At 39.6% G+C, this 24,001-nt stretch overlaps 2 protein-coding genes across 3 annotated transcripts; both read left to right on the forward strand.

The window, feature by feature from the left end:
* The first annotated feature begins 3,678 nt into the window (after window positions 1–3,678).
* LOC139969600 (serine/arginine-rich splicing factor 3-like) lies at window positions 3,679–11,120 on the forward strand. The gene is made up of 5 exons (XM_071974707.1): window positions 3,679–3,871; window positions 5,905–6,156; window positions 7,041–7,214; window positions 9,124–9,210; window positions 9,354–11,120. Exons 2-5 carry the CDS (start codon window positions 5,933–5,935, stop codon window positions 9,409–9,411), a joined length of 543 nt encoding a protein of 180 aa, XP_071830808.1. The 5' UTR covers window positions 3,679–3,871; window positions 5,905–5,932; the 3' UTR covers window positions 9,412–11,120.
* Window positions 11,121–14,603: 3,483 nt separating this feature from the next.
* On the forward strand, window positions 14,604–23,235 carry LOC139969597 (uncharacterized). Of its 2 annotated transcripts, XM_071974703.1 has the most exons (6): window positions 14,604–14,761; window positions 15,580–15,832; window positions 16,440–16,598; window positions 20,245–20,286; window positions 21,097–21,156; window positions 22,037–23,235. In XM_071974703.1, the coding sequence occupies exons 2-6, from the start codon at window positions 15,615–15,617 to the stop codon at window positions 22,275–22,277; spliced, it is 720 nt and encodes a 239-aa protein (XP_071830804.1). In that variant the 5' UTR covers window positions 14,604–14,761; window positions 15,580–15,614; the 3' UTR covers window positions 22,278–23,235. The 2 variants fall into 2 exon arrangements, with proteins under 2 accessions (XP_071830804.1, XP_071830805.1); XM_071974704.1 differs by lacking the exon at window positions 20,245–20,286.
* Window positions 23,236–24,001: the final 766 nt, after the last annotated feature.

The raw sequence follows: 24,001 nt of genomic DNA on the forward strand, positions 1-24,001 counted from the left end.
AAAGTACGCCCTCGGTTACCATCGAAATATTCGTATTCAATGACCGCAACAACACAATAAGCCATTCGGGCGACACAGGAAGTATAGCGACCTCGTATCTTGTGAAACGAAAAATGTGTACTAACGTCTTGGCCAAGACTACGATGCCGGAACCTTAGGGCAAATGGGGCCTGCTTCATCGTAAGAGACCCGCGTGCCCCCTCCTCCTGACCGCCATGCATCCCGATATCATGCATACACCCCCTTTCTTACCCCATACTTTACAAGTATCACAAGCATTGACTTCGTTCGATTAAACTGTAAAAGGTAATGTCGAGAAGCAGCCAACATAAATGCAACCTGCAGTCAGCGTTTATCTCCAGATATATAGTTATAATGATTCCAGACACGCGCATGCTCCTACTCAATAGCATATTTAATAACCTGTACTCCGATCCTACTAGCCTAATTATAAACGTACTGGCGCATTTTGGAAATCTACACTAGTGCAAACTTACACGTATACTCTCACTTGTAATCACAGGACCTTGTGTTGTTGTATACTAATAACTTTGCAAAAAGAATTCTACTTGTCTTGTTTCACTCGTACTAGAACTTTGCTGTCGTCGTCGTGCGCCGACAGCGAAAGTTATAAGAAAGCAAGTGTTAAAAAAATGGGGGTGGTTGGGGTGGTTTAGACTACGATAGCACATGTTACGCGTAGAGAATTATCGTTTGCCATAGTGGACAAAACTCAGGATTGGAATAAATTCTCATGCTGACTTAACTTCTGGCACATGTGCGGTCAGGGTGTAACATTTTTATCTACACTAAAGTTGATTTAATGCAGAAATCATTTCGATTCAACACAGACATCAATTTCATTTCATGATAGCCTATATTTAATTAATATTTAGATGTATTCGATTAAAAGTTCGATGAAAAGTTTAAAGTTCGCATGTGTTCTAACTTGTCGAGAGCCAGTTCCAGATCAGGGATAATTTCCGCCGAGTCCCCCACTGCGCTTCCCCCAACCCCGCTCTCAACCGAATTCCGTCATTTACTCCAGAAGTAATGAATGTACTGAAACTTATAATTCATACTATGTATCACCTATTGCCATGGTTAACCTGATAAACACCCCCCCCCCCCACACACACACACACACATATCTCGCCTTGAAGTTATTTTACTGTCTGCGTCCAGCGTTATCACAGAAACATTTCAAGAAATGGTGTCGGCTACTGTGGTTATCTGGTGAGATAATTGCTTTTCCCTCATAAATAAGGACTATGTGAGTAACGTAACAGTATAACCACAATGTGCTTCTTACAGGCATGGCATCTTCCCCCCCCCACCCCCTTGAAAGGATGAGACTACTGTCTTTTTTGTGCCCTTCCGAACTACAATTTATTGTTCTATTGACATACACACTATACTCTTAATAACTTTCAAGACCTGCCAAAGCATAGATCGAAGTCTTCAACTGGCATTTCTACCCACCACGCGATAGCTGAGATTAGCCTTTCATGGCACTTGCAAATTTCCATATCTTGACAGTGTAGATTTTGAGCTAGAAGAGGAGCAAGTTTAGCATACTGAACCAGTGGCGTCGCCAAGGGGGGGGGGGGGGAGGGGGTACGTGTCCCCCTGGTAAACCTAGTGCCCCCGAGTGCCCCCCCCCCCATCTGAGATTTGGGTTGGTAAAAAAAAATATATTTTGTTATATTCAACTCCCATCATCTGAGTTGGTTTTTCATAAGGACAAAGAAGCACAGTAATTCGTATTTTCTTCAAATGGGCTGCGAAAAAATGAAAAAGTTTATCCTTGACCGTCGGGTATCGAAGTCGTAACCCGCGCCATCTTAATAGATAATGGGAGAAAACGAGAAGGACAAGAAAGGAGTCGGGGGTCATGCACACATTAATTCAAAAAATGTAGGTTCTATTGATAGGGTTAGGCATAATCATAGGCGTAGGAGGCGGGGGCTGGGGGGCTGCAGCCCCCCCCCCAACAATCTTTTTGGGTGAAAATTCGGGCAGTATGCTGGGAATTTTTCGGGCACCTACTGGAATAATAATAATATGCAATGTGTTTTTCTGGGTTTTTTGGGGTAAAAATTCGGCAATATGCTGAGAATTATTCGGGCATCTACTGAAAGAATAATAATTTGCAATGTGTTTTTCAATTTTTGGTGAAAATTCGGGCAATAGGCCTATGCTGAGAATTTTTCGAGCACCTACTGAAAGAAGAATAATTTGCAATGTGCTTTTCAAATATTTTGGTGAAAATTCAGGCAATATGCTGAGAATTTTTTCGGGCACCTACTGAAAGAATAATAATTTGCATTTTTTTCAAATTTCTTGGTGAAAATTTGGGCAATATGCTGAGAATTTTTCGGGCACCTACCAGTGGCAGAGCGTCCATACAGTTAGAGGGGCGATGACCCCTGACGGACTCAAATGGACTGCTGGAGCCCTTTTCAGCTTTATACCACTTTTTACTTATTCGCGATTATTGACTTTTTTTTGCGCTCTCAAATACCTATTGACATTTTTCACATTTTGTTGGTGCAATTTTCTGACAAATGGCGATGACACCTATTTATTCTTCATTTATCTGCAAATTAGCAAGGCCCGGAAAGGGTCATTTCCGGCGATCTAGGGAGTATCTTTACTCAAAAATTTCTGTACGCTCCGCGCCAACCTGTGGTGGCGCTCCGCTTAGATAGTGTCAAAAGCGCCCCTACAGACCATTCTCTCCCCCCCCCCCCTCTGACCAATACCCCTAGCTCCGCCACTGGCACCTACTGAAAGAAGAAGAATTTGCAATGTGTTTTTCAATGGTTAAACTTATATTATTATTATTATTATTATTATTATCATTATTATTGTAACGACTTCCCCAATTATACTAACCAATATGAAGGGTCATAACACGGAAATAATTTTATGTTATTGGCAGGTGATGTAATAACTGATGGATGCCTATATGATATGCACATTAACATGTAGAACGTGCGCGGAGCGCGCGAAACAAATTTGGTTATATTTTTCGGGCAAGTCGTTACAGCCCCCCCCCCCCCAAATCAAATGAGGCTCCTACGCCTATGGGCATAATATCGACAGCATGTGGTTCATATCCTCTGCAAAATTCTGCGCATTGTTAAAATCATTACCTCAAAAATAGCAATTTCTGGAGATATCTTCAAATCGAATTTAGCATCAAATGTGGCACCATTTTGCATCTAGTCCATCCTCCGTATGCGAAAATTTTCCAAAGGGGAGGGGCACCCCCTCCCTTAGACCTCTCCCCCAGGACGGCGATCCGTATCCACCTAAGTGCCCCCCCCCCATCAAATGCTGGTGCCCCCTGTGCCCCCCCCCCCGACTGAAAAGTCTGGTGACGCCACTGTACGGAACCCCAACCTTTCCATCTGCTGGCTCGAAGTAATATCAACATCTAATCAAAGATTTTCTAACATGGTTTATATCACCTTCAATCCTCCCTATTTCCACACCATCCGTACTGTCTTTCACATATAGGCAAAAACAAATAATAATGATTGTAACTGATAATATGCTAAAACAGGCATTACATTAGGTCGTTTGAGCTCTTGTGGTGTGGTACCTGCAAGGATGATGAATTGGCGTTCCATAATACCAGAGCTCTTTGACGGTATAGGTACGCCACTAGACTGCACTCGAGCGCTGCCTATTCCATGCATTGTGTACGCTAACTCTCATCGAAGAACAATCGCTCAAGGTTTTCTGTCAATCAGACAAAGCAGTGGTTAAAGGTGAAGCACTCTTTTCCTCGAACGAAGCTGTGAAAAATATTGTCGTGTGTCAATCCAGACCAAGTTCCTGGTTATTTTGCAGCCCAGTTTAGGTGAATGCTTGTTATATTTGTGAAAGACCCGGCCGCATCGAATTCATCTTGTTAGGCTTAGGTGTAATGTAAACCGTTGAAACCATCATAGCCTCTGTCATGGTAGGCTGCTAGACTTCCACAAGTTCCAGTACTATACTATTACTAGTATTACTGTAGGACAAACTACCACAACTTACAAATACAAAGTAGGATTGTAATTCACTAGGCTAATTACTAGTAACATATCAGTATTATTCTTAGTACTAACAATAATAGTAACGCCTAAAATTAGGATAGCCTAGGCCTAAGTATGGTTTGGTAAAACTGTAATTTCTCGTGTTCACCAGACGAAATTCTTTTTAGGCCGTGGCTATTCTTACGACTAGTCGTAACAATTATTTATAAACTATTCTTACGACATCGGCGAATTCATGCGAATTCGAAGTAAATAAAGCAACTGCGCATGTAGTAGGGGTAACCCTAACCTTAACTCTAACCCTCAATCCAACCCTAAACCTAACCCTAACCGGAAATTATTGTTGCTTCTCGTCGTAAAAATAGTACTCCTAGTCGTAAAAATAGCAACTGCGCATGCGCAAAAGGGAATTATTCTTACGACTAGTCGTAAGAATAGCCACTTTGTTCTTTTTAGACAAAGTTGCGAATGATTATAGGCTAGGCTATGTGTCTTTCATTCTCTTTGTTTGCCCTTTCTAATTACACTGAACTGTGGCAAACTACTCATCAACCCCAGTTGGTAACCGTCCTACATACCCCCAAAACGAGCATACCCTACAGTGTATAATATTATAGGCCTAGCCTAGTATTACTATTAGTAATTCCTAGCCTTATGTTACAAAAAGGTTCAATACTGATGTAGTAAATCTGAACTTGAACAAGTTCAAATTGTGATGCACAATGTCTTTATTGAAGAGTCTCAATGGGAGTTTACTGTGTGAAACAGTTTACTAGATGCAAGTGCAATATATGCAAGGTTTTTTGGAGTATGAAACTCACAGAGGCACTTGATGATTTAAGAACTATAGACTACAAATAAAAAATTAAAATACATCATACTCTTACCCTTTCTGGTAGAGAATTGGTTGAACTTCATTTTTATTGATGGAATAATGTTAAGAATTTCTTTACACCGTTCTTTTAATCTCTATACCCGCTCCCCGTCCAAGGTTATTGTTCAATCCATTGTTTGCCAACCATCCCCCAAAATGCCAACATTATCGCGGCACAGATTCCTTCACTCCAGGCTATCATATTTAACTCAACTTCAACTTGTAAAAGAGACATGCAAACACCCCAACGGAAGCACATGGATAGAACAAGTACTAAATGCGCAACAATTGAAAATTGAAACATTAATGACTTCAGGTAAAACAGTTGAAAAACAAACGATCAGATTCGGCACAAGTTTGCAAACTAGTGCAACCTTACAATCAACTAGAAGTTTGTTCCGTTTTCTGAAGCCAAGTTATGGAGAAATCATTCTGGCGGCTAACACTAGACCAAAATATGATACAATGTCCTGAAGGCATGAATTGTGCAAATTAACCCGTAGGCTGATAATTTGTTAAACTAGCAGTGATGGAATCTTCTGCAAAGGGCTTTGTGGACACATTATGAGTACAGAGATGCCAAAATATCAGCAAACAGAGCTCTTGACTACCAGCCGATCAAATCATTGGGAAGTATGTACAGTACTGAAAAACCTGCAAGTGCTTTGATAAGGCCAATATTTTTCTCAGATACAAACTTTGCCCTGAAGTTCCTGTGGGAACACATCTATAGAACAACAGCCAAAGAGCCTGTCACACCTTGAATTGTGCGTCGCTGGCACATCAGGGTTTCAAATAGAGACGTCTTGTCACTCTTGTGGGACGCTGTACAATACATGTTCTACCATGTTACATTTTGAATTTATTGCAAAGAAACCCTTTCTGCTCTCTCTCTTTCTTCTTTCAAGCCCTCACTGATGAGCATTCTTACCACATATTATATATTCCATTATGTATGACAGCACTCCTTTATCTCTGCAGTTTCTGATTGCTATCACCTATCACAAAGATGTCGGAAAACAAAGCACACTACAAGGACTACGGCCCATTGGACTGTAAAGTCTACATCGGAGGCCTCGGAGAAGACGCAAACAGATATGAGATATGGGATGAATTTGAAAAGTTTGGCACTCTCCGGAATGTCTGGGTGGCCAGAAACCCTCCCGGCTTCGCCTTCGTCGAGTTTAAGGATCACAACGACGCGGCAGATGCCGTCGAAAATCTGGATCAGAAGTAAGCTTTTTTCAGGCTAGGACGAGAATTTACGAAATATGTTCCCTGTGCCCTTCAAGTTTACCACGGTCGTTACATATCCTCCAAAATATCTACATCTAGGCCAAGCGACAAAAAATGCCGACCAAGAGACAGATGTGACAGACGTAGAACAGAGTTAAATTTTTAAGGACGAAAATCTAAAGTTGCTGCGGCGAGTGCTCTCTTCAAATTTGTTGACGAATGTACCTCAAATAATTCCGAGAACTTTACGGAACAAAACTGACATCAAGGAGCTGCTACGAGTGTCTACAGTGCTGTAATGTTCCAGGCAAATACCACTATAAAAAGACGCTCTAGTTTACATTAAAAAAAAACGGTTGTTTCTAGGGTGTCCTTGTAATATCCTTTGTAGCTGCTTATCTGTACATGAAATGTGCAAATCATCCCTCTTGAGTAGCCAGAAATAATAGGTCCGGCATCGCATCTCGCACAAAATGAGCCAATTGCTACACCAAGGTTTAAAGATGGATAGCAGATTCTGCAAGTCTAATGCTTTTTTTTTTAACCTTGAAATATTTTTGGTGATATCAAACAAAGTTTGTCACAAACTTACTATGTAACAACATGCAAACGTGGCACTCCTAAAAACCTGATGATGTTAGTTTTGAAACTTTGGAGATTTTAGCATACCTTTTTTTGGGTCACTTTGTAGTCCACTCAAAAAGCCTACCGCACATGTGCGTGAGTTGTTCCAAATATCAGGGTTGGCATTTTCCTGGGAAAAACCTGATCAAGTATGTTATACACCCTAACTGTACATTACGTCAGATTCATGAAGATAACTGCTCATGTTACATCATTGAAACCACCAATGCATTTTTTGGCATTCTTGTTCGTCTCAGGATTATCTGCAAGAGAAGGGTGAGGGTCCAGCTCTCATCGGGAGAAAGCAGAAAAGGCGGTGGCTCGCGCAGCAGAGGTCAACTGTGCTACGAGTGTGGACGTCCTGGTCACCTCGCTAGGGAGTGCAAAGGGAGACGTGGTAGAGGCCGCTATCCGGGCAAGAGATATTCTAGGTTAGTGAAAGCCAGCGTACAACTCTCTGGTATTTTAACCTGATATGTATATCCTCTTCTCGTGTCAATCTTTCCTTCTTCATCCCTCCGTGGATCGGTCTTTATAAACTTCAAAGCTCCCGAAAGGACACGTCCATTGGATGGTAAATTTTCATGAGGTTAATAGCATGCAGCAGTATTGTTTTAAATGTAAACCCAAAAATTGATACATTTTTCCCTACAAATTCATGCAGAGATGTGTATTCAACCACCAAGCCTTTTTTCATCGTCCATATTATACGATCAATTAATTCCTAGACCTCCAAATGTTCTGTGGAAAAATTAACATAAAAAAATCATAAAACATGACAGTGTCACCTCAGGACTTAAAAGGTTAGTTTTATAATTCAGTTCTTAGTTTATTCATGGAAATTATATTCAATGACTTCACCGGAAGAATTCTCGATTTGTAACCCTCTTGGGCCCCCCCCCCATCCCCCTTTTACCTACACCTACCTATCTTCAGTGTGAAATCCAGGAGTAGGAAATTCTTCCCCAGTACAGGTAACTGGAAATTCTTGGTCAATTTTGATGGCATTTTTGATCTCTCCATATCAGATGAGTTATCCTCAAATGACACTCTTTTACTTACTCAATTTTCAGATGTATTAATCAACTAGTCACCTAGATCAGCTCGTTTTTGCACACATGTTTTTGGCAGAGTATGACACCAACATGTTTCTAATCAAGGGCCTGGTTATGTGAACATCACAGCCCCCGTCATGTGAACATCATGAGCCCCATCATGTGATCATCTCCTCGAAAATGCGATCAGCTTTTGACCGCCCCTTGTCGTAACGGCCAGGCCGGGTGTGCAAGTCTGCCGCTCGTGTCAACTACCAACTGCTGGTGTTGTCTGCAAATGTTGTCAACCAGAAATTGCAATATGCGTTGGCAAAAGTCCAGTATTCTGATTGGCTGTTTTAAATTGTTTGCACCAATAAAAGCATCATCCGATCGGGAGTGCATCTATCGTTGCTTGTCACGCTTAGATCATCTCCCAGCATCTCGACCTTCCACAAACCTTGAAAGCATCATCGTCAAGGTACCAGTATTCGAAATCAAATGTACTGCTAGATTTTAGAATCCAGTCGTTTTCTTATGCTAGATTTTAGCTGTGATCCTCAAATTTCAGTTTGACAGGGTATATAGCAATATGAAATGAGAGTTGGTTGGTTGCCTTGTAGTTGCTTTTTCTTTAAGGACAAAAGCAGTTCACAATTTAAGGCTCAAAGTCCTCTGGACTTGTATTCCCATATCCTTGTTAGATATCCTCTTATTTAACATGGCAAAATCTACTGCTTAATATTAGCATTCAAATTTGTTTTGACCCAGCTGGTCTTACTAGTGCAAAGAAGCACCTAAACCATCACAGATAATTGGAGTGTACAATATTCTACATGAAAGCTTGAAGTCTTTTTTTATTCATTGTTCTTATATACAGACTCATGAATATGCATGAATCATAAGTTTGATATGCCTGTGATTTTAGGTCAATACATAATAAGCTAAAGAAAGAAAAGTCTTTTAATGTGTCATCTGTTGATAGATAGATGTCATTGTGCAATAGCCCCACCCAAGTATATAACATGGTTATCAATCTCATATACATGGATAGTTCAGTGACTGAATGTTAACCAGTTGTCAAAATTCGACATGAGTATATCTTAGGCTAAAAAGGTAGATCTTTGAAAGCATTTGTTTATGGCAAAGCTTATCAGCAATACATTTTTTCTTCCTTTTTAAAATGTTAGTAATTTTATAAGGCAATTTGAGCATATATCTCATCACCATGGTATCAGCCCAAAGATGTCTCTATTCCTCATTCTCATCTAAAAGAATTTTTTTTTTTGATCTCTTTCTGATAAAGGTCTCGTTCACGGTCACGGTCGTATGAGCGCAAGAGGTCACCATCTCGTTCCCGGTCCCGGTCTCCTGCTGCACGTCGTAGCCGCAGGTATTTCATTTATATTTATCAGCTTCTAGAGCTGTTGTTTTCTTTTCTCATTTTGCTAGTGGTAATTCAAACGTTTTTATAGTTTTTGTCAGCATAAAATTGTGACCTTCCCTCAAAATTTGTCTCTACGTGTTTTCTTTCAGTCGATCCCGATCCCGTTCGCCCTACAAAGGTGCCGGCAGAAGTTACGACCAGGACTAGTTCAATCGTTGTTGGTTTTTTTTTTACTAATTTCTTGTCTGGGGAAAACATCACAGAGTGGTTGCTATGGACATTCAGCTGAACACAGAACTACCGTACTTTAATTTGTCATGTCTCAATTGACTTCGAAAGGATGTTCGCAGACTTGTCTCCGAGTGCGGCTACTTGAAAATGTTTTCCCGACAGAAGTGGTAGGACCCTAATATTGAGAAGTAGGAATCGGTTAGGGGTTTGGATCAACGTCTAGACTATGATAGTGATATAAGGCATAAACGACAAAGACATGTTACATTACCAAATGAGGTCTTCTTCTATGACATTTGTTGCCAAAGAAATGGAAAAGTAAACTTCTAGGAAGACATAATTAGTCATTACAGGTTTTACCGTACTGTTTGAGAACTGTCGTAGGGTCGCCAAAAAGCTGCATAGGTGAAATTACGGCCTGTTTTTCATACTAATGCCGTAATGCAGAAAAAGAGCCCAAAAGAACGAAAATGCCTGTTGTGTCATTGAAAACGTCTAATCCAGCCCAGAAATCCTGCTTGGAAGTTTGTCACTATTTTTTTTTTTTTTTTGTGGTAAAGGAAATATAACAAAAGAGTAGGTTTCACTTTATTCTTGGTGTAAGGGCTTCTCTCATTATGAGAGGCTTCTTTATTTTCCTTTATTGTAATTTCTATTCTTGTTTTTGTTTCATGATTTTGAAGATATAGCAATTTCTTTTTCTTTTCTTTTTTCCACCAATTTAGTTTAAGGACTTCCTGTCATATTTGATCTCCATTTAATTATCTTTACATTTCTAGCTTTATAGTTGTGGCAGTGTTAATCTTTCATGGAAATTTTGCCACTTACTTTTTGTAAAGTATAACGAGAGAGTAGGTTGCCCGTTATTCTCGGTAATAGGCTTCTCTCATCACGAGAGAGTTTGTGTTTGCTTCTCTGATGGTGATTGGTGTATATGTCGTTTATATTGCTTAAACGTTATGTAGAAATTGCCCCTACTATCTCCTGGGCCTCTCCCTACCCGAGGTAATTCTGTCCAAGGGGTGTTCGAGTGCTTGTTAAAAGTTTTGAAGCGAGTAACCAGTTTCTGACTTTTTTCTTAGCAGTTTTAGCACACCGATGACCTATAAGCACCACCAATGGAATCCTATAGGCTTGGGTATTGTGAAAAGAAAAGTAAAGTAGTTAGTAAGTACCTGCGTGATTTGGACGTCAAATATCTTTGTTGGGTAGCCTCAGATCGACTCGATTTCTAGCCTATTTAGTGCACCCTTGTCGGGGAAACATAAGACTACAGTGATTAATACGGAAGTGACCAATCCAATTTCCATTCTGTTACCAACGGTGCTCAGTTGGCCAAGAAATCCTGTTTGGCAGGCATAGTTTTCTTTTATTTCTTTGAGGGTTGCAGAAGCAAGATAATGTCTGCAATTGTGAGGCAAGTTACCAAAATACATCAATTTATGTATGGGGGGAGCAGCAATGAATGTGTGGAGGGGAACAGCCAGTTATATATGAAGGGGAGCAGACATTACCTTTGTAAAAGCTGGTAGCTCTGATCCGCCGTTTAGAAAACTTGTTAATGCTAGTACCGCTCTACACTGTCCTCCCATATCATGCTTCAAAGCACTCGTACTGACAGTATGAACAGGTCCTAAGCTTTTGTCGGATTCTAATGCTAAAACCACTCTACACTGTTAATGCTAGTACCGCTCTACACTGTCCTCCCATATCATGCTTCAAAGCACTCGTACTGACAGTATGGACAGTTTCTAAGCTTTTGTCCGATTCTAATGCTAAAACCACTCTACACTGTCCTCCCATATCATGCTTCAAAGCACTCGTACTGACAGTATGAACAGTTCCTAAGCTTTTGTCCTATTCTAATGCTAAAACCACTCTACACTGTCCTCCCATATCATGCTTCAAAGCACTCGTACTGACAGTATGAACAGTTCCTAAGCTTTTGTCCTATTCTAATGCTAAAACCACTCTACACTGTCCTCCCATATCATGCTTCAAAGCACTCGTACTGACAGTAGGATGGATTCCTACCATTATCTTACTTGAAACTGTCAGTACGAAATGCTTTCAAGTGGGATATGAAAATGCAGTACAAAAAACTTTGTCCCAACCCGGTGCTAGTATTTCTTTTCCTTGTTATTACTAATTACCATATCAGTTTCATGAATATGTATAATGTTTCTTGTGATGCAGTGTTACATGAATAATCTAATGGATGTGCATACTCAGAAGAATATGATTTCTTACATGCTCTAGGCTCATTTTTTTTTCGGGGGGGGGTGGGGAGTTTGGCAGATTCCTTTCAAGTTTCCGGTTTTAATAAATGTGGTCTTTATCTCGTTTGTAAATACATTGAGTCTACATTGTTATTATTAGTGTATTTTCTTTGGTCTTAAAGAATGGTTGGCTTCTTCTTACTTGAAGTCAGGAGGCCAAAAGTTATCACTCACTGGTGAAGAAGTCTAAAGTCTTTTGTGGTGAGAGGAAGTGCTTTTGAAGGGTAACTTAGTTGATGTTAATGCAGGCACGTAGCCAGGAATTTGCCAAGGGAGAGGCGAAAATGTAGACAAACTATCAGAGCCGTAGATACGGCATTGCAAACTATCTAAGCTAGCGCCACCACGGTTGGCGCGAAGCGTACAAGAAAATTTTGGCTAAAAATACCTCCCAGATCGCTGGAAATGGCACATTCCAGGCCTTTAAAGTTGCATCTTAGCATTTTCTCTTTTGAAATTACTAGCGATATCATAAAAACATTTAAAAAAATATTTATATGCTCAAGGAGGGGCTTTGCCCCCCTTGGCTATGCGCCTGTGGTAATTGGGGGGGGGATCTAAATTGAACTTGGCAAAATTCCTAGGAAGATCAGGACAGTTGAAGCACTGCGACAATAATTTGCCTTTTGGAACTCAAATTGGAGAGAACAGTTTGTTATTATTCCTGTCATTTTATCTACATTTGTCTATTGCAAGTTTTAAATGTTGCACATTGCCCTGAGGGTGTGACAGTGGGTTGGTTGAAGTGAATTCCCATATAGGGGTTGGGAGCACGCCAGTTTTTATAACAACCTTCGAGGAAACTTCCTAACTTTGAGATTAAGTCATCTTGTCTGTTACTTAAAATGTCTGAGAACAAGTTGGAGAGTAAAGACCTCCAGGAACGTCCTTTTTTAAAACTTCGAGCAATTATTACGTGCTATAATTGGGGGCCAATACTGACTATACCTTAAAATGTCAAATTTTTCGTTTATGAGGAATATTTAAATTCTCAATGAGTTATATTCTTGCAGTAATTTCTGTAGCTGTTCCGGTTTTAAGCTTTAGAATGCCTCTGGAAAGCTCCTTTAAGGTTAAATTGATCATGACGCCAGGTCCCCAGTACAGACCTAAATGTTAATGTTACTCATCGTTTCATACACTATAAAAACTCAACCAGAAATAAATAATGAAATGTCAAATTTTTCGTATATTGGGAATATTTAAATTCTCAATGAGTTATATCCATGCAGTTATTTATATAGCTGTTCCGGTGTTTAAGCTTTAGAATGCCTCTGGAAAGCTCCTTTAAGGTTAAATTGATCATGACGTCAGCTCCCCAGTGCAGGCCTAAATGTTGATGTTAACTCATTGCTTCATAAATTATAATAACTCAACCAAAACATGTTCCTTTATATGCTCATATGAACAACATAGTCTGTAAGATCAACCCGAACATTCCAAACCGATTTTGAGTGGTACCTTGCATATTTAATCTGGGTCAATGCTACGCTAACGGGCATTTGGGCCATATTTGGGGGCGTCTAGCGGGCCCTTAGCAGCAGAAAATTTGTCTGGCATGGGCCATTCAGTACTTTGTGGCATTCATGCATTAAGTTGACATTGGTTTCAAGTGGTACCTCGTTCGTTTGAACAAATGCATTTTTAGGGGCCCTTCTTGGGCGTCTGGCGGGCACTTTGCAGCAGAAAACTTGTCTGGCATGGGCCATTCAGTACTATGTGGCATTCATACATTAAGTTGACATTGGTTTCAAGTGGTACCTCGTTCGTTTGATCAGATGCATTTTTGGGCCCCCTTTAACCGGCCCCAGGGGGCCACATGCAGCAGAGCGACCACGGCAGACATCCACTTTTGGATATACTGGGTTTTCCCACAAATGTTCCAATACTCAGATATTGGTACCTCGTTCGTTTGATCAAAGTGCACTGGGCTGCCGGTCTATTACTGTCTGCATTTTGTAGCGACAAGCCCAAAACGTCACTTCCAAGCAATGGAAAGTTAACTTTCTCAGAGCGTGGCACGCGGTTTGGGGCGAGTTTTCAATGCCTTTAATGCATTATGAACGTGCTATTTGAAGGCCATAAAAGTACCCTGCTTTCCTACTGAATTTTGTGTTTCACCTGAGGAACTGAACTTATGGTCTTTGTATTGCACAATGGAAGTATAAACATGAGAGTAGACCAGCCTCTTAAATCGATGAGCCTCATTTATTTTTAGGGAGGCATTTCTGTAAACTTTGAAGTTGCAAGGAAATGCAGCCTGCACAAATAACGTTGTTTTTTTTTCAACGGTCTTCAACATTCCAAAATTACTTAAGTACCTTCAGTTATTGTCCCCTCACCCCTGGAATTTGAGCACAATCAAATATGAAATAGTGTTAATTAAATCCAGAGATCTAATAAGAGACGCGGTACAAATTTTTACGGATATAAATGGAAAGTTTCATGATATTTTACCGTACGCGTACATATTAACAGATGTAGGTGTGTTGGTAGGGCTCTATTTTTTCTCCTTTTGTTCAGTTTGTAACAGTATTAAAATTCCATTGAGTTTTTTTTTTGGAAATATTTGTAGGAACGGTTGTATATTCGGTGATAGTATACAACATGAAATTAAAATATTGTTCTTCAGTATACTTCGACCAGCGAGTTTCTAACTATATAAGCGATTGAAAGAATTGTCGACCAAATCATTTTCATGATTTATATCTTTTACATATAAAAAAAAGCATGTCGGAATTGTGGCAAACGTTTGCTCCATTGTCTTAGTTTAGTGCGAACATTTCAGCGGAAAGAACGAAATCATATAATTTCCCTGATATCCAAAAACTAGTGGATTGAGGCTCTCTTTTTGCTAGTCTTATCATGAAAATTGGTGGCGCTAAAAACTCTGTCAAGTGAGGGAATATTACGTCATGTAACGCTGATGAATATGTATAACACTTTGTTTCGCTAGCTAGATAAGCGCAAATCACCAAAGCACGCTGATACAGACACTGCGTAAGGGAGGAGAAGAACCAGAAAAACCGATTTCTCAACTCATGACGGTAAATTAACCGCAAAAAGTGGTATTAGTATATCAAAGTATTTATGTGGAACAATTTATTAAATGCGACCCTTACATGTCCCAGCAAACTAGCATGTTTGTAGAACTAATACGGAAATAGACCGTGAATAATGGCGTTTGCTGCAACGCAGTCAGTATATGTGGCTAGGCTAGAGTGGCACTTGATGGAAAGGTGTGGTAGGCTCGGCCGCACTTAAATAGCCAAAGGTTGCATAAGTCAAGGCAACTAGGCCATATATTTCTGACTCTCATATGTGCTACAATTTCAGAGCACTTTTTTTAGGTAACTGTCGGCAAATCTTGAATAGAAGCTGTACAATTTATCATCTTGGGCCTAGCCATGACATAACCAGTTTTTCGTGTTGACCTAAAGAATACATTTAATACTAATAATCAGCTTTGCTGAATCATTAAGCCAAAATGAGAGATCATAGGTACCTCTAACATTTAAAACAATATTGTGCTGTATTGTAAGCTTTGCAACTTTCCTATGTAGCCTACCAAGGCTAAGTAGTAGTAGTACAATACCAAAGCAGAAACATCATTGGTACATATGTTATATGTTAATCCAATGACAGCCTAGGCTACCAACAAAGTGTAAAACATAAAGAACAAGGGATTCATCAAAGCGTTTGTTACGTAAATACTAGGCCAAGTTTAGGTGTGTACACCTCTCAAATCTTTCTATTTCGGTCAATTTGTTTAGTTAAGCTAATATACAACTTGACAAAAGCTGTAATTTCTCTCAAGTAACTTCTCGAACATTCTCATATATTCTTTCTAATCCTTCATCTGCAGATAAACTTAGTGAGTTCAATTACAAAGAAATTGCGATGATGGCAGCACATTACCGAGACAAAGGTCCCCTTGACTGCAAAATTTACGTCGGTAATCTGGGGCCCAGATGTCCCAAGCAAGAATTGGAAACTGAATTTGGTCGTTACGGTAGACTACGAAACGTCTGGGTTGCAAGAAACCCCCCGGGGTTTGCATTTGTTGAATATGAAAACGGCCACGATGCAGACTGTGCAGTCAAATACATTAACAACAGGTACAGTATCTCTCTGGAGCAGGCTGTTGATTCAAGAAAATATTAGATGCAGAAATATGTAACGTGGATGAAAGTCATTGACCTGAAGTATGGTAATAGTTTTGCTCACTAGTTGATTGTAGGTCGTTTGGAGTCCACCTTTAGAGAGGGTTAATTAGTGTCTGTGTTTCAGTACATGAATCACTGTGGTATTTCTACTCAACAGTATGATGTACAGACCTTTCACTCATAAACTTAGTAAGGCAAAGGGTACACATTTTTGAGCAAAACTGATGTTGCATTAGAAATAAGCAAATTGAAATCAACACTGATAAATTCCAGTAATCTACATAGATCTCAAGAGCACATAATGCTGTGTAATTATAATAATAAGAATCAAATTAATAATGATGACATTTATATTGTGCCATTATCCAGAAACAGTTACCAGCTCAAAGCAATATATGCAGACTAACTACAAAGCTAGTAACATGGAATTCTGAAATCAAAACAAAAGTTGCTTAATTAAAAATGTATGTTAACAGAGCTTGCAAATTTGATATGGTTAGGCAGATTATTTCCAAGGCATAGGAGCTACTTTATTACGTCTCTTTTCTCTCCATCACAGCATGATCTGTGGGAGACGTGTTTTGGTGGAAAAATCGTCGGGTGAATCCCGCCACGGCCGTTTCGGAGGCCCGAGCAGGTCCCGCTCTGGGGGTGGAGGAGGGGGCAGCAGTAGAGATGGAGGTAGTTACGGAAGATACGGAGGAAGATACAGAGACAGGTAAGCTACTTTTAGCTTGAGTTTATATGTTGTCATGGCAATGTGGTTTGTCATGAATATTCATGTACCTGCAAATGAAATGTATTTATATATATAAATATATATATATATATATGTATAAAATTTGATTACTCCAAGGCAAGTCATACCGTAGGTTTTGTCAGGATAAAGAAAATAATGGTATCGACTCACAATGTGTCGGTTGATCAGTACTTCCAAAACTCGACGTAAAATTGTTTGGATACTTTTGCAAACACTGTGGCCGCTAAAATATGTGTAGAATTTTGTTAAGTTTTTGCAGCTAATTTGGTGGTTGTTAATTCTCGTAGCTACCTACACAAAGACAACAGCAGTTGCTTTGAATTTTAAACGGCAACTTTGGTGTCTTTCGGTCCGCTCTTTGTCTTCCTTCGTAGAGATAATTTTGCTTCCCGTGAAGCATCTAAACATGTCAGTTTCAGATTCAACTGCATCTCAATATAATGTTGTATCCAGTGGGGACTCCCAAGTTGCTTTTTTGGCATGGCTGGGCACATGTGGCGCCACCGACAAAAGGGCAGATGACTCATCCGGCAGCTCGCAGGTGCGTGGTACCCTCTCTCCACGAGGTATCATGCTGAAGTTGACCCAAGAGCTCCCTGTATTCCTGACTTGGACTTCATTGCCAACAGCCCATGGACTTCTACTTGTTATTTTAACCCTTTTTTGTCCCCCCCCCCTTTTTTTGGAAAGAAAAGTAGTTGTCCATTCTTCTTAGCAGTAATCCTCGAACCATCCCACTTTCCAAAGTTACCGTTTCTTTATCATTGTCTTGGGTATTTAGTAGTTATATAAAATAACCAAATTGATCTATGTCAGAATTTTTGGGAGTAGTTCTTTTTGGGAGAATTTTTGGGTGTGCAGGATTTGTGTCAAAGATTATCAAATGTTATGAATACGTGGAAGAATTGTTCATATCTTGAACAGGACATCCCACGCCTACTGATAGAACTGCAGTACTGTGTATGTGTTGATATTAGCTTACTGGTGTACAGACTGGTACTACCGATGCATTCGTACAAACAAGAATAACATTCATTTGGGAAACCCTCGGGATACAAATTGTACTAGCCCAACCAAAAAAAACACTATGTGAGAATCTGTTTTGCTCTGGTTCCCAATTGAAGTGTTTGTTCTCCGTCAAAACAAACACAAAATCCGACATTTTGTTTAGTCAGCTGGCTTTCAGCATTCAGCCATGCATTAACTTACAGCTGCACTGTAAGTACAAAGGTTATTGTTAGTACTTGTTTTGTGATGATTTATGCATTGAACGTAAGTAGCAGAGAATGTATCGACTTCAACCATGAACACGCTCACCCTCAGTTCCAAATCCTCATTGTGTTAGTTATCGTCTAGTATTCTGTTGGCGTTCCTTTTTTTTAGTTTCTGCTCCAAATATTTCACAGAAGTTCAAAAAAAAAATGTTTTTTTAGTGTGGTGACTTTAAGCATAAATTTCTTCAAAAGAGGATTAAATATATGATTTATGTTTCCCAAATTAGTTGCGTACCATCTACATAGATCAGTTGAAAAAGTCACCTGTGTTTTCCCACTTTTTTTGGGGGGGGGGGTGGAGGTAGGAGTGGGGGGGGCGTTTTATTCATAAAGTGAGATTTTTTTCTTTTCTAAGTGAGATCTAATCATAAGTGAGATTGCAAGTGAAACTATTTTTTGTTTTCCGCTGCCTTCCCAGGGCACTTAGTTCTTCAATCTTCAACAACCTACACAACCGCTTCCTCAACTGCCCATCAGCAATCACATGACCACATCTCGTCCAATCAACTTTGGGCACACCACAATATCAACCTTAATCATCCAATCAACATTCCCTCATCTTTATCCAACAACCTTCAATCTGGCCGTAATTTACACGGACATCTTTCAAGCAAATGGTCCTTGGTTCGATTTTCTTCGCAATGCGGTCAACCGAAATCCCTATTTCAAATAACTCTACCCCGAAAACGTCCACCGTAAAGAGACCATCGGTCAGTGACAAAATTCGACAGCACCACATCGCCTTTGCGAAAAACCCTTCTGCAGTGTGTAAGCTTATAGGAAACATTTTCCATGTTTCCTTCTTAAAGGTTTGTTGTAGAATAATAATAATAATAATCATAGAGACTATCGTAATATTATCTATGTTACCGATACTTTCGGGAGTTGAGTCTCAAGGTAAAGTTTTTTTTTATTACTGTGGCTTTGGTTTGGTTTCAAGCATGTTAGAGTTTTTTTGCACTTAACGAAAAAAAAAAAAATCCAAACAAATCAATTGCACATGTTTCAACTGGATTTGTTTTTATTTAGAGGGGACGGATCAGTTTTAAAATGGAGTTGACATGTACCACTGGCATCAATCGTGGGTGTAATACATTTGAAGAGAAGTTCAAGAGATCACAAAATAAGTTGGGGGCAAAATTTTTCGTTTATCTCTCTGGACATTCTGTGACATGGTAACCTCCAATGTCTGTTGTTATCCCATATATGTTACATTGAGATATTTTTCGACACGGTCAAATGTTTAATGGTTCATCGGTATCCTTAGAGGGTAATCTTGGTTGTCAAACATGTTAAGTTCTCCACTGAATCAAGCCTGGGATGGCTGGTATTACAGAGATGCCAACCTTTCCTAGGTGCTGCCCGTTGTTTCACCACTAAATGGCAAGTAGCCCATTCATCATCGTATTGTTGCAGTTTTGGGACTTAATTTACTAGACTAGATTTACCACTTTATCGTTTGTTGAAAATGGAAAATGGAATTTTTTGGTGGGGTTTGCCACAAGTTGTCAAATTCATGTCAACTCCTAAAATTGATGTGTTCCATAAATGTAGACAGACACAGAGCAACTCTGTATGTACGAGCAATTCACTTTCAGTTCAAATTACAAACTTGGGTGAGAGATGTAGCTTTGCAGCACAACCCAATCAAAGTGTAAAGCATAGCGATGGCTTTTATAGGGGTTATTCTGGTCACGGTTGAAGTTGATTTGCTTAACAAATATCCTCACAATGCTTGAAGTCTAAGCCAAACTTCTCATAGCATTCTGTATGGAGAAGATAAGTATTAGATTGTCTACCAAGAGAATATCCCTTTAAAAAGGAGGAAATTAAAAATTGTCAGGTGGATGGCCATTTGGTCCAATCTCTCTGATCTGGTGCAGAATTTGATACTCATAGTCAGGTTTAGACTAAGCAACTGTTGTTTGCTTAATCTAAATATACAGCTCTGTGTTTGGTGGCTTTGAATTCCATCCTTTTCATTCAAAAAGTAAACTTCCTGATGGAGGCAATAGTTTCTAAGGGCAAATAATTATTGTTGGGGTGTGTTTATAATGTTGTCAGCATTGCACAAATCGATAATAGCTTCCTAATGGGGAGTGGAGAAGGATCTTAAAAGTAAATGCTGGGAGTGTTTTTTTTGAGAGGGGGGGGGGGGTCAAATGTGTTTCCTCAAGAACAAAAATTGTAAAAAGGTTTTGCCTTGACTTTAAAGTTTAAGATTTCAATATAAGTTGGGAAGGTGTAGTTCTTCATCACATATATAGTTATGTGTGTATTGGTTTTTATTTTTTTGGTAAGGCCACTCTCACTTTAACTTTCCCTGCCAGGTCCCCCAGACGTCGCTATTCTAGAAGCCGAAGTCGAAGCAGGTAAGGGAATGTTCCACATTCTTGTTGGTTCCATGGAAATTCCAATGTGAATATGTTCAGTCAGGTTTGATCAAGAGCCCTCGGGGGGGGGGGGATGGCCCTGGGGTCATTGAAACCCACAACCGTAAAGGAGAACCCTGTGGTGTCGTCCCTGAAATTTTAGATTGATGTGAAAGTAAGTTATAAATTAGGTCTACAGGCAAGGTTGTGCCAATGACTACTTTTTACTTCATTTCTGGGGGGGGGGGGGGTTGTTAAGGTGGGTTGGGGTTGTGGGAGGGTTATAGCCTACACATCCTTGCCTCCCTGGATCTGCATCTGGCCCTCAATGACAGCATTATGAAATAAACAAAGGAGACAATTTAAGAGAGTTCCCATGACATGATTCCTGGCAATTAGAAAACTTCTGCAAATTTGAAAGGTCAATGTTGAATATTGAATATACTTTGATGTGTAGTGAGCTATCTAAGTGATATGAGGTTGGCCAAAAAATAAAAAGCAAAGAAAGGTTACCCCACCGTTCTCATAGCAAGTATTCTGTCAAATGGAATATTTTTGCCTAGTTTTGGTAAACAATTGATTGGCCACAGTTTGGTGGAGGAATGATGTTTTGGTACAATGCCACTGAGCCTGTCTCTCTTTAGGATACATGTGAAAGGCTTGCTCAGGTTTGTAAGCAAAGAAAACTGGTTCAACATGACCATAAATTTTATTTGCATAGGTCTAGGACAAAACATTATTTTCCTGGGTTTTGTCAAATGTGTCTGGTCATTTATGAATTCAAAAATATCCAAAATTTTTGTATCGTAGATCTCGCTCAAGGAGAAGACGAAGCAAATCCAGGAGTCGCTCCCACGAGCGCCGTCGCAGGTGAGTCCGACTTGTTCATCCGATTGATTGATTGGTCATGTAGCTAGATAACTACACATAATATTGTGATGCCATATTATGAATCTTTGGGTGTTCCTGTTACACTGTCCCATCCATTCGTGGAAGTGAAAACCAGCTCTTCAATTCTCAGCCTAGGAGGCTAGTTCTGATTGGGAGGTACCCCTAATTGGTTGGGGGGGGGGGGGCGGGGGTTGGTGGAATACTATTGATTTTGGTGGAGGTCAAAGGACATTTGGGGACAACTGGTCAAATCGCGAAAGCCTTGTAAACAAGATATTGCAAGAAGCAAATGTTGGACCTTGGACCTCATAATTGGATTGTAGATATACCTTATCAATTTTAAGGACCCTATTATTGCTTTTGGTGGAGGTCAAAGTTCCTTTGAAGTCAACAAATGCCAAACATTTACTTCACTCCCCTCTTACCTGTCTCTCTACACTAACCCAACTTTTTAAACATAATATCACATAAGAAGCTTGGACAGATCGCCTATTTGGTATGTAAGTGTACCACATTGAGTACAAGAAGCCTAGAGTTGTGGGCGGAGGTCAGTGGTCGTTTGAATTCCTTGTGGGTCAAATTGTGAAAACCATGTTTTACACAATATGTGATGTCTCTATCACATTTAGTACAAGAAGCCTTTTGTTGAGGCCAATGGTCATTTCAGGACAGCCTGTGTCATTGTGAATTTATTGTTTGTCAGATCAAGTTTCTTTTCACTGTATTAATAATCTTCAAGTATGTTGTACACCCTCACTATACGTTACGTAAAGATTCATGAAGAAAACTGCTCATGTTATTTCATTATGGAAACCACAATGCATTTTTACATTCTGTCTTATTTTGTGATTTCGCACAGGACCCACTCTCCGTCAAAGTCTCGTTCAAGGTCCCGGTCAGCTTCACGGTCTCATCATTCTAAATCAAGATCGAAATCCCGGTCAAAGTCGAAATCACCACGTCCTGAATCACCTCGAAACGACAGCCCACAGAGAGAAGCGACTCCTCAGAAGAATGGAACCTCCCCGAGAGAGACCCGGTCAAAGTCTAGGTCTCGATCCCACAGCCTAAGCCCCAAACATGAAGACAATGGGGACTAGAGTGACGTCCCCCCTAACTTTTTATTGTACAGCGTCTTTGAATCGATCGTTATTATTTTCTTTCCTGTAGTTATTCTATGATTGTGGTTAAGATAATCGTGGGTTTGACCAAATATGTAATTGTAAGTCAGAATGGACCCTTTTGAACCCATAAGACTTTGCTGACGTGAGGCACATATTCCATCATTGTACGTTGTTGCCAAAGTCGGACTAAGAGGTTTAACGCTTTAAAGCTTTAACTTGGATTTTCTGTTAGCAGCAAGTTGAAATTTTGATAGAAAAATGATGTTTTCCTGTTGTGTGCAATGCAAGTAAAACATACAGGAACCGTTTTGCCGAATTTTTAGTAAAAGAATGATCGTTGCCTGCCCCTTCAGATGGTCGATCAAATCTGTAGGCAAAATTGATCATAGAGAAGACTGATTCTGGTTGTTTTGATACATGATGAATCAATATGACCTAGTCACTTTTAAGGAGTCGGGTAGGGCTGAGGGGAAAAGGTGGACGGCATAGGAGAGACCAATAAACTATAATAACCCATTGACTGAATTAAGGTTTCTTTTTGTTAAAAGATTTTCTTTAATATTTCATTACTTGCAAAATCACCACCTCATTTCTCATGAAGAGCAACTCTTTTGACCTTATTGTGACTTTCTGTGCTTGTTAGAAGGTTTTTCGTACTCTGTGGAAGAAGTAGCACAGGATACTGTTCGTTTCATGACAAATTAACATATGTACTCTATTGTATTTAAAGAGAAACTTGTTGCTTCTTTAATCCAGACACCATCTTTATTGCTCCAAATATGCTAGAAAGCCATAAAGTGGTCACAGAGGCTCAGATTTTAACATGCCTACACCCACTCAACCTCCCCACCCCTGCCCCATCTTTATTCTTGAAATAGTTTTGCATTACTGATACATCGAAATGTCGGTGACACTCCACAATGGCTGGAAACAATATGGAGGATCAAAGAATTTCCAAATGTACTTTTTGAAAACTTCTAGCTGTTGAAGTATGCTAATATTTGGAGGGGGTGGGGGGGTATCAAAAGGGTGCAGTATCAGGTTATCGAGAGGTGTTAGTGTACTGTGATGTTGGTTTTCTTAAACCAATATGATCTTTCTTGTAAATTTTCGTGGTAACAATTGATGGCAACACTCTGGTGGTTGGTAGATGTTAAAATACGTTCCATAATGTTTTTGTTTTTTCTACAGAATTTTCGGGACTTTTTGTCATAAATACTGATAGTCTGTTCAATTTCTTTCCGTAAAAGTTAGAAGAGTTACTATCTTAACTGGAGTAGATAAGCAGTTTTAATGTTTGCTTATGGTTTTTAAAAGAAATGTTGAATGTTTGCTTTTGCATACCTTTCGTGGGCATGATCTATGGTGGATAAGGATTTCATACTCTCTCCCAGGCCAATGTCTAAACTTGTAGTTTGAGTTATGCAACATCTTGTAAATATTTGGAATTGGCCTACCTGATGAAACTCACATAAGTTAATTAATACCTTGTGGTTTCCAAGAATTGTTAATATTGAAGGGTGACACTGAATTGAACATTTGGGTCCACATGTAAGAAAGGTCAGGGGTGTAGCTTATAAAGGAAGTCTGCAAAGTTTGTACTAAGTTGTGGGTTAGATTGTAATTTTCAAAAATTTCATTTTTTTTTTCATCCAAAAGCATTTGCAACAGAGATTTGACAGGTTATCTTCCTGATCATA

Source organism: Apostichopus japonicus, chromosome 7 (assembly GCF_037975245.1).
Source record: "Apostichopus japonicus isolate 1M-3 chromosome 7, ASM3797524v1, whole genome shotgun sequence".
In the NCBI taxonomy this organism is placed as follows: domain Eukaryota; kingdom Metazoa; phylum Echinodermata; class Holothuroidea; order Aspidochirotida; family Stichopodidae; genus Apostichopus; species Apostichopus japonicus.